The following is an 11426-nucleotide window of genomic DNA, read 5'->3' on the forward strand; positions in this document are numbered from 1 at the left end:
ATTCTTCTTGAATGTACTCATTATATATGGATATCCTTTCTTATAAATATACTCATTCACGTCGGCCTTCCTGTTGTATTTCTAATAAGTGAAATTCTACGCCACCATTTGTGACAAGATTGTTTATGCTACGTGCTGAAAGTTCAGTGTTTATTTTTCTCATCTTTAGGCATTTTTATCACTTTCAATAAAGCCTCAAATGGCATATTAGCCTTAATTTTGCACATCTATCAATTAAGAACCAATATTTCAGCATTCCATAGTGATATGATTGTTCTGGATCCAGCATTATATGATGAGTGGATATCAGATTTGTTGAAACTAACCTTTTAGTTACTAATTATAAAATATCTTTTCTAAGTATCAATATAAAGATTATACCATCCTTTGAACCTAACTTTGACAAAATGAACATTTACTGAAATGCTACTATAAAGCCAAAAGGAAAAAAAGTCACATAAATCTTCAAAAGCATTAATACCATCCCAATGAATAAGAAATGCCATGAGCCTCATAAATGGTTGAGAAATTAACTAAGATTGATATATTACTCAAAAATTATCAAAACAATCCAAAAAATGCTAAGATGCTGGCAAAATAGAAAATGACTTTTAAAAGGATTTTCCAAATGTCATCATAACTGAATAATTTCCACATAAAATGTTGAATTTGGAGGTATCTTCTTAAGATATTATAATACCTATCTTCATTGACCATATTAAAAAAGAATATACACAAATCTTTTAAAGAATAATACATTAAAAATATATTCTTAAACATAATTTGTTAAATTTGGTTTATATGGCCAGTTAATATGCTCATAAGAGGACGATACCAATATTCACTGACTATGTGAAAGAAATATTCATCAATATATCTTTAGGAATAACTGGTAAACCTGATAGCTGTGAGCACTTGGTCATTTGGTGAATTGATTCTTGCCATAAACTGATTTTTTGCAAATGGGTTATTAGGTAGATTTGTCATTCAACAAATTGGCTTTTAGCAAATTATTTTTGATATGTTAGCCTAGAATCCTGAGTTATAGTTTAGCTCTCATTCCAAGGAGCTCAAAGTGCTTACTTAAAGATGTCTTAAAAAGCTGCTTATCCTTAGGAGAAAGATTAAATAATCTGTTGGAGAAACTGCTGACCCAGAAACTCAGGGCCCAAAAAAACAGGTCATTCACTGACAGACACAAAGCATGTGGAATTAAAGATGTTCTTGCCTTTGCCTCTCCTACTCTTGGTTATTCTGAAACTGATGGATATATTTGTTTATTTAACACTTAGTAAGTGCCAAGAACTGTTTTAAAAAACTTTATAAATATGACATCATTATCACGATTATCACGTCTGGCCAAGCCAGGCTCCTAGTTACTCTCTCCTTCTCTTGTTCCTGTCATTTGAACCGCCGCTTTCTAGCAGAGGGTTGGCCAGGTTGGGGAAGTTGCTCCAACAGCACTGGTAAATCTTTGGTGGATGAGAGGGTTAAAAATACCAAAGTAGGATTTAAGTACTGTCTGTGAATGGAGGCAATCTAGGTTTTCTGCATCTGAGTGTTCAAGAGCAACTCTCTGTTTACTCAATTTGAAGGCCATCCTCTCCTCTTTCAAAACCTGTGGATTATCTGCTTTACAGGCCAACTCCCCAGACAGCCAGTGTTGAAATGGAAAACATGGAAGATGCGCCAATGACCAGGGGAACCAGCAGCAGAGAAGAGGACACATAAACCATCCACATGACCAAGGAAACTCCAGGGGACAACCGAGGCCAGCAAAGGCTGGGGCGAAGGCACCAACCCTGCTCTAGCCAAAGAGGACCGAGAAAAGACTCAAGGAGTTGGGCGCCAGGGAACAGCCCACAAGGCTGATAAGACGTCCTGGAATCATTTTATCAACTGTGCCCAGCCTGGGCACCGCCTGCATGAGCAGGGTTTCCAGGCTCGGGATGGATGCTGGCTGCCTGCCCTGCCTGCCTTCCGCAGGCGCAGGGCTCAGTTCCCAAAGTCACAGCACATGAAGCTTTCCCAGGAGAGGCTGAAGGCCCCAAGTCTTCCCATCAGGGCTCTTATTTCATTATGACATCAATTCTGGATAGCTTATCTGCTTGACTATCCCTTCCACGCCTTATCCTGACTTACAGTTGACAAAGAAAAGAAATGTACCTGAGGCTTTAAGTGAACTACGAGGCTCCTCCTGGCTTGGGAGATGTCCACAAGGATGACACCAGCATTTCAGCTCCTAAAAACACTCTGCAGTTAGGTGCTCTGCCTGCATTCAAAGGGAGCAAAGAGATATTGCGCCCATGAATCCTCTTGATGTAAGGATTCAGAAAGAAGAAAACTGAACTCTGACGTTTCTCTGTAGACATGCATTTATATTTATACTTCCTTGTCTATTGTATCTACATATTATATGATTTATATTTTGAATTGTGCCTTGTATAAACAAAATAAAATGTCTATTTTCAATATAAAAAAATGCACTGAAAGAATCGCTGAGGAGAAATGTAAGCACAAAGAGAAAAGGAGGAGAAAGAGTGGGAATGCTGAGTCCCAAATGGTTGAGCTCAGCTTTTCTTTCTAAAAAGAGAAAAAAAGCTTGCCTGAAGCTAGATTGGATCACAATTTCAGAGAATTTCTAATAGGGTCTCCATGTGAGAAGCTACAAGTGGCAGGTTATGGCCCAGGTACGCCATACCTGGTACACACACTGTCTCTTTCCCTGCATTGTTCTTCTCTTTCCTTCTTTGATGTTTATAACATTTACTTCTAAATTCATGGGCCTAATCCCACCTCCTCATTTTATAGATGAGAAAATTGAGGCCTAGAGAAGTTGACTTGCCCGAGACCACATGGCTCAATTAGTGCCAGAGTTTGAACAGAATTTTGAGGAGGGTGGGTAGGAACGGAGCAGTCCTGACCATAGACCAGCTATCAGCTGCCCTGTCACACAGCCAGGGGTAGCCAGGTGGTCATCACAAGCATTTGGGAAGTGGGGCATGGGCATAGCAACTGAGTCACATGCTGCCAGAAACTCTCAATGTGCCATTTCTTATTAACTTCTTCATGTCATCAATTTAGATGGTTTCATGAAAAGCAAAGGAAGGGTAGGAATTTAAAACGGCTGGTGGGGGCCGGCCCAGTGGCACGGCGGTTAAGTTTGCATGTTCTGCTTCGGTGGCCCGGGGCTCACCGGTTTGGATCCTGGGTGTGGACATGGCACCGCTTGGCAAAAGCCATGCTGTGGTAGGTGTCCCACATATAAAGTAGAGGAAGATGGGCATGGACGTTAGCTCAGGGCCAGTCTTCCTCAGCAAAAAGAGGAGGATTGGAAGCAGATGTTAGCTCAGGACTAATCTTCCTCAAAAAAAAAAAAAAAACACTACCTGTTTTACCATAAGTCCAGATTAGGAAAATGTAATATTAGGAAAATGATTCCTTAAAAAAATCCAGAACCATTGAATTGGACATTTAAAACAGAAGAAATAAATCCAGGATGTTGATGTTGTGTTGGGTACTTCTTTGAGACCTTCATTAAGGTCCTTTAAAAGATGAGCTTCTAGGGAAGGCAGAGAAGAAAAGGTCGTTTTCTGCCTGCAGTCCAAGTTAGAGTAATATTCTAACTGCAATAAGAAACTCCTGAAGGGTTTTAAAGCAGGAGGGTGGCATAAATTTAGTCTTTTTTTTTGCTGAGGAAGATTGGCCCTAGCTAACATCCATGCCCATCTTCCTCTGCTTTACATGGCTTGATAAGTGGTGCACATGTCCACACCCGGGAGCCCAACCAGTGAACCCTGGGCCACCGAAGGGGAGTGCACGAACTTAACCACTATGCCACTGTGGCCAGCCCCTAATTTAGTCTTCATTTTAAGATTGCGTGTCCTTCCACATGGAGGATGGAAGAAATGGGCCAGAGGAAAGCACAGAGCAACCGTAGGAGGTGGCCATAGGCCAGGTGAGATGAGATAGAGACCTGGCCTAAGAGGCAAGGTAATGATGAGAAATGGATGGATTCAAGATATTTTAGAGGTAAAGTCAGCAGAACTTGCGTGAGGTGGAGAAGGGCGATGGGAGGAGCCAGTTGGGGGTGAGGGAAGAAATCAAGAGCTGCGTTTTGGACATGTGACGTTTGAGAGTGTGCTAAGACATCAAACAGAGTAAGACACAAGTTAGACATTTAAGTTTGAAGCTCCATCTCCCTCCATCTATTCCACCTTAAGAGGTCCAGGCCACTAGAAATAGAAAATATATAAAACCACTGGTGGTGAGGAATATGAGGGACAGCAACCCCTGGCTCTCCTGGAGAGTGTGTAATTCAGGAGCCCAGGGAGGAAGCGAGAGGCCCCTCCAAAGGCTCTGGAAGCCCTTGCAGCCTGAGGCGAAGGCGTCTGAAGGGTTCTCAGAAAGGGGTAAGTGTCAGGTCACACTCTGTCTGGGGGCAGTGTCCGCAGGAACTCTTGGCCTGTGTCATCTCAGGCCAGCTTTAACCGTACCCATTCACTGGAAATCCAAAGTAACTGGCTTTCGGTCTCTCAGTATATACCACATTCCTAAAAGCCCAGAGGCTTACGGGGACTAGGCAGGACCCATAGCAAAGATGAGGCTTGAGGAAAAGCAGTGAACCATAAGTAGTCTGATTCCAGGGGTGTCCAAGTCCCTTCTCAACCCAGTCGGTTGGCCCAGAGGCAGACCTGACACCACTGGAGGAATGAAGGATGGCCTGCTACACACACGGGGCCCTGGGCTTCCGTGCAGGATGATTTCCCACACAGGACCTTGCACTTCTGTCCATGCTAGTGTTGAGTAACCTGCATTTGAATCTAACCATTTGTCTTCTCTGCTCCCACGCCTAGACAGCTAGAGGGAAACGTACACATCAGCCAACAGCATGGACTTAATTTCAACTGGGCTGGTACGGCCCAGCGATCCCGTGTTGTCAGCTTCCACTTGTCTCTTCTACATCTGTTCCAAACTTTCCCCACTCCCTCTGGATGACCTTATTGGTGACTTCCCTAAAAATAAAATAAAATAATTGGATGGGAGCTGCCTAAACTTTCTCCTTAATCATTTATATGTGCACCTAACATGGCTTCCTTTATATCTCATGCCCCAAACCTTCCCAGTCCACTATCACCCAGCCACCCCCTCACCTGTATCTTCCAGTGCTCTTCTCTGTTATTTTCCTTTCAACATGTAAGCATTCTCAAATTTCCTGCACTTAAAAAATGAATTCCTCTCCCTGACACCACACCATCCCCCATCTACTGTCTTATCTCTTCCCAGCCTCGTTCCTTGACACTCATCTATGTGGACCATGTCCATTTCTTCGCCTCCCACTCATATTCTCAAGGCTTATCACACAGGCACGGAGTTTGAGTCAACAGTTATAGACGGCTTTTTACCCAAAAGCCCCCCACGTCCCCAGTGCCCCCTCCCAAAAGGAAATATTTAGCTGATTGTCTTGGTGTATCTCTCTGTGTCTCTAAACAATAAGCTCCTGTTGGCTTCTACTTCTGTTCTTCAGTTTCAGACGTGATAACTGACTTCGTACTGTGGAAGGTGAAGATTGAGCAACCCCCTTCTCATCACACGTTAACACATTTCCCTACCTCCAATGCACATGCTGGCACTATCAAGACGATGAAAACACCGCTATACGTGGCTGAGCTGGGCAGTAAACTACAGTTTCTTTTTCTCCCCAGCACAACCTGTTGTTTAATTATTAAAGAATTAACAATTGCCTTGTTTCCCCACCCCATTTGCTTAGCTTTCTATGTCTTCATCACTAACTCCAGCCTGAACACTCTGCCCGTTATGGAAATATCCTAGTGACAAGCTCAGGAGCATTTGGCATGCCTACCCCACCCCCGCCCCCCGTTGGACAGTCTGTTTCCTAGAGGACTTCCTCCTCATTCTTGGGTTTGCTCATCACCTTATTGTCCTTCGGTTCTCCAGGAACTTCTTGAGAAGGGCTGCGTGGTAGATCAAATGTTTATGTGTGAAAATGCCTTTATTTTATTGATTCTTTGGCTTGCTTTAGAATTCTAAGTTGGAAACCATTGCCCCTCAGTTTTTCTGTTGTTTTTTGTGTGTGAGGAAGATTGTTGCTGAGCTAACATCTGTTCCGATCTTCCTCTATTTTACGTGGGATGCCGCCACAGCATGGCTTGACGAGTGGTGCTAGGTCCGTGCCCGGGATCTGAACCTACAAACCCCAGGCAGCCAAAGTGGAGTGTGTGAATTTAACCACCACACCACCGGGCCAGCCCCCATTTCCCCTCAGTTTTGACGGTGAAGCTCCACAGCGCTGCTCTTGCATAATCTGAAGACATTTTGATTCCTGGACCTTTGGAAATGACTTTTTTCCTTCTGGGAGCTTGTAGGATCTTCATCTCTAGTGTTCCTAAAATTTCACCACAATGTACTCACCGTAGGTCCACTTTCATCCACTTTGCTGAGCATTTCAATCTGGAAACTCATATATTCAGTTCTGGGTAATATTCATGATTAAAAAAAAGAAAATTCCCAGTCTCTGTTTTGTCTTCCTGAAACTCCATGCTCAAATTGGTTCTGACTACTTCTTTCCTTTTTTCAATCTTTGTTTTTGCTCTACTTTTGGGACATTTTCTTGACGTTTCCTTCCAACAATTCTATTGGGTCTTTTCTTTCTTTTATACTGTCTCCAAACATTTTTACATATATTTTGATCTTGTTATTTCACGGATGCACTATGTTCTCTTATTCTCTGTCTATATTTAAGATATTTAGATGTTTTCTTCTCCCTGCACAGAGTGTTTCTTCCAGGTTGGTTCTTTTCTGTTGTTTTGATATCCAACCTTCATCTTGCAGGATCTTGTCAGATGCCTGGCGATCCTTGGTTTGCAGCTCCTATGTAAGCATGGAGCACTAAAAATGTGTTTGACTCTCTGGGCACTTGGGTGGGGTTTGAAGACTATAGGCTCTTTCCACTGGGTAATCAGATTGGCCTATTACCTTAGATGTCACTGCCAGTGTTTCTGCTGAAGCTGGTTATATTTCCCAGAGAAGGAACTGTCACTTTCCCACCTACAGCAGGTGTACGTGTGTGCATGTATGTATGTGCGTGTTTTTATGTGCGTATAAAACTTGTATGCTGAAATCCTAAGCCCTAATGTGATGGTGTTTGGAGGTGGGGCCTTTGGGGAGGTAAGGAGGTCATGAGGGTGGAGCCCCCATGAATGGGATTAATGCCCAAATTAAAGAGATCCCAGAGAGCTCCCTTGCCCCTTTCATCATATGAGGACACAGAAAGAAGACATCATCTGTGAACTACTAAGTGGGTCCTCACCAGACACCGAATCTGCCTGAGCCTTCATCTTGAACTTCCAGCCTCCAGAACTGTAAGCAATACATGTCCGTGGTTTGTAAACTGCCTAGTCTGTGGTGTTCCGTTACAGCAGCCCGAGGGACCTAGACCGTTGCCCTGTTTTCAGTATGGCCTTTAGTGAGCTACGCCTAGTCTCTCACATGAGATGTTCCTCTATTCTGTCCTCTCCAGAGAGTAAACCTCCAGTCTTATGCTAGGTTGAAGATGAGAAGTCACCCAGTTACACAGAATAGGAAAGGATATCTCAGGATTTAACTGGCTTTTAAACAAAATCTCTACCAATCCTCCAGTTTCTTGCTCCACCTTTACCCTCTACTTGTAGTACCCAGTGCCATCAATCCTCACATCTTTTGAGAATTCTAGAGCTTCGGATTCAGTTTTCTCAGGTGAGCTGAGTCAGTTATCAATCATTTATCTGCTTCCCAACTTCCAAAACTTTGTGACTGTCATCTCTTTTCTATTTTTTTTTTTTTTTTCCCTTAAGGGTTTATGCCTTAAAAACAAATCCTTTTATTGTCATTTTAGTATGGTTTCAGGAAGCAACCAAAGTAAATACATATGTTTAGTCCATCAAATTGCCTGAAGCCCCCCACTCACAGCTGAGCCCAGTGCGGCCTGGCTTCCGGCCTCACTGAAGTTGCCCGTGCTAGGGGGCCCCTGACTTTCAGAGAGTCAGGGGGATGCCTCTCCACCTGTATTTTACGTGGTCTCTCTACAGCACGGGATGCTGAAGACCACCTTCCTTTCTTAATTCAGTAGCAACTCTATCTTTTGGAATCAGTTGTCACTTTCTTCACAAAATCCTCTTCCTATTTATCCCCAGCTGGTGTTCCTCAGGTATGCTTCTCAGACCTCGGCTCTTTCCGTTCTTGATGCTATGCTGGAATAAGCCCATCAACTGGACTATCTTAACTACCTCTTACTAACCAACGACTCTAAATCCTCTATTTCCAGCCCAAAGCAATCTGCTGAAGTATAGATCTGTTTCCCCAGTAGCCTCCTGGACAATTCTACTTGGATTTCTCATAAGCACCCCAAATTCAACATGTTGAAAACCAAATTCATCACTGTTGTTACAGGAACCTACTCCATCTCCCGTTTTGTCTCAATGAAGGGTACCCTCATTCACTCTGCAGAAGAAGCCAGAAAACCAGAGGTCCTACTGGGATTCCTAGACTGACTCATCATCCCCGTCTAACGTTTTCTAAGTCCTTTTGATTCTACCTCTTAATCTCAAGAGCAGAAGTTCTCAGAATTTAGTGTGCATTGGAATCACTTGTAGGGCTTGTGAAATACCAACTGCTGAGCCTTGATCTCACAGTTTCTGATCCCGTAGATCTGGGATGAGGACCAAGACTCTACATTTCTATCAAGTTCCCAGGTGATGTGGATGCTGCTCGTCTGGGGACCACACTTTCAGAAACACTAATCGATGTATCCATCGCCTCCTCATCAGTCCCACTCCACCTGCCTTGGTCCAGCCCCTCAGTTGTAATTTCTTGCAGAGATTATAAGTCTTAGCCTCTTAACTTATCTGTCTTCTTAAAACATCCTCCAGTCTACAACTGAAATGTTCCTGCTAAAGAGAAAATCTGATGTCTTAAAATTTTTCAATGATTCCTCCTCATTTTTCAGAATACCACCCAACTCCTTGGCCTAGTGTTTAAGGCCGTTTATTACCTGGCTCCTCACTGGCTGCTCCTACTGTGAACACACTCTAGCCACGTACACATCTTCTGTGCCCAAGCATTTCTACAGTTTCATACCTTAATGATCGCAACTTCAATTGCTGGTATTCTGTGATATTTTAAAATGTCTATATACCAATATTTTAGGTTGGTCTAATACCAGCAGCTCATTATTTTAAAAAGAAATCTAAAATCTGAAATATGTCTTGAGAATAATTATGTGAAAGGACAAACTAAGGCATAGTCTACAATACACTATGGCATTTTAACATTTCTATTGCAAGAATAATTTTTATTTCAATACTTTCTAAACAAGTGGAATATGACATAACAGCATTTATTTTTATGTGGGTAACTCTGAGTCAGAATCTTTATATACATGATAAAATCAAAGAAGACAGAGACAAATCAGAAATGCTTTCTTTGAAACAAAAAACTAGAACTTGCTATCAATAGATTGCAGATTCTTAAACGAATTTAAAAAGATCTCCTCTAAGCTATCAAATAAGAGGGATTATTCAAAAATTATTGAACCAGAGAAAAATATTTGGAACTAGCTTATATTTTCCTTATTTTTCTCCCAATTTATGTGGTTAAAAAAACTTCTACAGAAAATCTTGCACAAAAATAGCTTCACAGCTAAATGAAATCATGGGAGCCTCTTATTTTAAAGAATATACTTTCAAAAAGATCTAATAGATTTTCATTTTCACGCAGTGGTTAGTTTATATTTTTGAGTAATGCTTTTATTCTTCTCATCTAATCAGTTACATTAAAATGATAATGGATATTAACACTCATTTTTAAAATCTATATTTTTACTGGGTATTTAAATTGTGTTTCTATTTGAAACACACCAATATTTAGTCATAATGATTTTTTTTAAATTAATACTTAAAAAAATGAAATACCAGTTTTAATTCCTAGATTCTGTTATTTTTCAAAATAAGTACCCAAACACTAGTACTGACATTTTGCTCTGGTAGTGCTGTTTCCACACACGCACTTTTTGTCCTTCATGTTCCTTCTTCGTGGAATGTTCTCTCATTCTTTAACAGCTAGCTAACTGCTCGTCCTGTTATTAGACACAGCTCCAGCACCACCCCCTCTGGGCAGCCCTCCGAGCTCTACTCTGATAAAGACGGCCCTCCGGCCCCAGTGCACTCGTGCAGCCCTCTCTCCAGACACTCCTCACCCTGAACTACAGCAGGCTTCGTCCTGCGCTCTCCGGGAGTCAGGGACCATGTGTGGGTTCCACAGACCCACCAGCACGGCACCTGCCACGCAACAGCTGCTCATGAAGGCTCAGTCAGTTCATGAGTTCTCCAGTCAGTCAGTCGCCTCCTCTCGGGCTGGCAAAACTCGATTTCCAGAAAGCGTGTTAACGAGCTCTCTCCTGCCACCCCTCTCCCAATTCCTCTTTGGAAGGACACTGAGTACTGTGGCCAATCCAAATTCAAGTAATTTCCTTTCACTTGCTCTTTTATTCCGAGTTATCCACGAGCGCAAAATGAGGGGAGGCAGGGACACCAGTGGGATGGAGGAAGCGGCCTCGTCCCTTTTTCATTCAAGTTCCCCCCCCGCCCCCATTTTAGGTCCACGTCTGTGAATCTTCCTCGATGTGGGGACATTACCCTGGCGTTCGCCCTTCCGAGCACCCTGGCCCGATCCAACAGCACCCTTGTTTCCTCAGCAGCCTGCACTAGAGGCCTGATGCGGAGAGGTCAGGGCAGTGCCACCTCTGAGGCTGAGGTCTGCTCTCGGACTCTGCGGGGTGGGCTCAGAGACTAGATGTGGTGAGCTCTCCGGGCCATGCCGTGCCAGCTCCCCCACCTGCCATCTGGGTCCCTGAAGTGCTGCATGGCAAGAATGTGAAAACACGAGATCTGTGAACATCTAAGATGTGTGAGTTTTTTCACTGGTTTCTATAAAAATAGCTTTATCACAACATCCAGCCAGCATCCCCAGGCAGTGAACCAGGTACCAACTTTCCATCTCTACCCACTCCCGTCTCCCCCGTGGCGGCTGGCCAGCTCCACTTCCCTCGATCTCCAGTTCTACCTGTGGGAAGCACAGGAAGTCTAGCGACTGTCACTTTGTGCTTGTCTTTTTAGGTATTACGTTGCCTCCCTGTTTAAACTGTGAGCTCCATAACGACAAAGGTACACACTACATCTTATACATGTGCGAGTCCCCACACAGGAAAATCTCATTTTTGATGCGTCAGTTTTCACCCTGGACATTAGGTCTCATACTCTGCTTCGTGTAGCACGTGAACAGTGACAGGGCTGTTGAAAAGAGTGAGCAGAGAGAGAGAGTTGGAGAAAGCTGGAAACAGCGGGGCTGAAGGCAGGTGTCACACACTGGTA

The 11426-nt window shown here is 43.2% G+C and overlaps 1 protein-coding gene across 3 annotated transcripts in view; it reads left to right on the plus strand.

The window, feature by feature from the left end:
• IL15RA (interleukin 15 receptor subunit alpha) overlaps positions 1-2482 on the plus strand; it is a 40560-nt gene extending 38078 nt beyond the window's left edge. For all 3 annotated transcript variants that reach the window (XM_046677936.1, XM_046677934.1, XM_046677937.1), the window contains one exon: positions 1641-2482. In XM_046677936.1, the coding sequence (XP_046533892.1) occupies positions 1641-1731 (91 nt within the window). In that variant the 3' untranslated portion in view covers positions 1732-2482. The remainder of the gene's footprint in view (positions 1-1640) is intronic.
• The last annotated feature ends 8944 nt before the right edge of the window (positions 2483-11426 follow it).

Source organism: Equus quagga, chromosome 12 (assembly GCF_021613505.1).
Source record: "Equus quagga isolate Etosha38 chromosome 12, UCLA_HA_Equagga_1.0, whole genome shotgun sequence".
Lineage (NCBI taxonomy): Eukaryota > Metazoa > Chordata > Mammalia > Perissodactyla > Equidae > Equus > Equus quagga.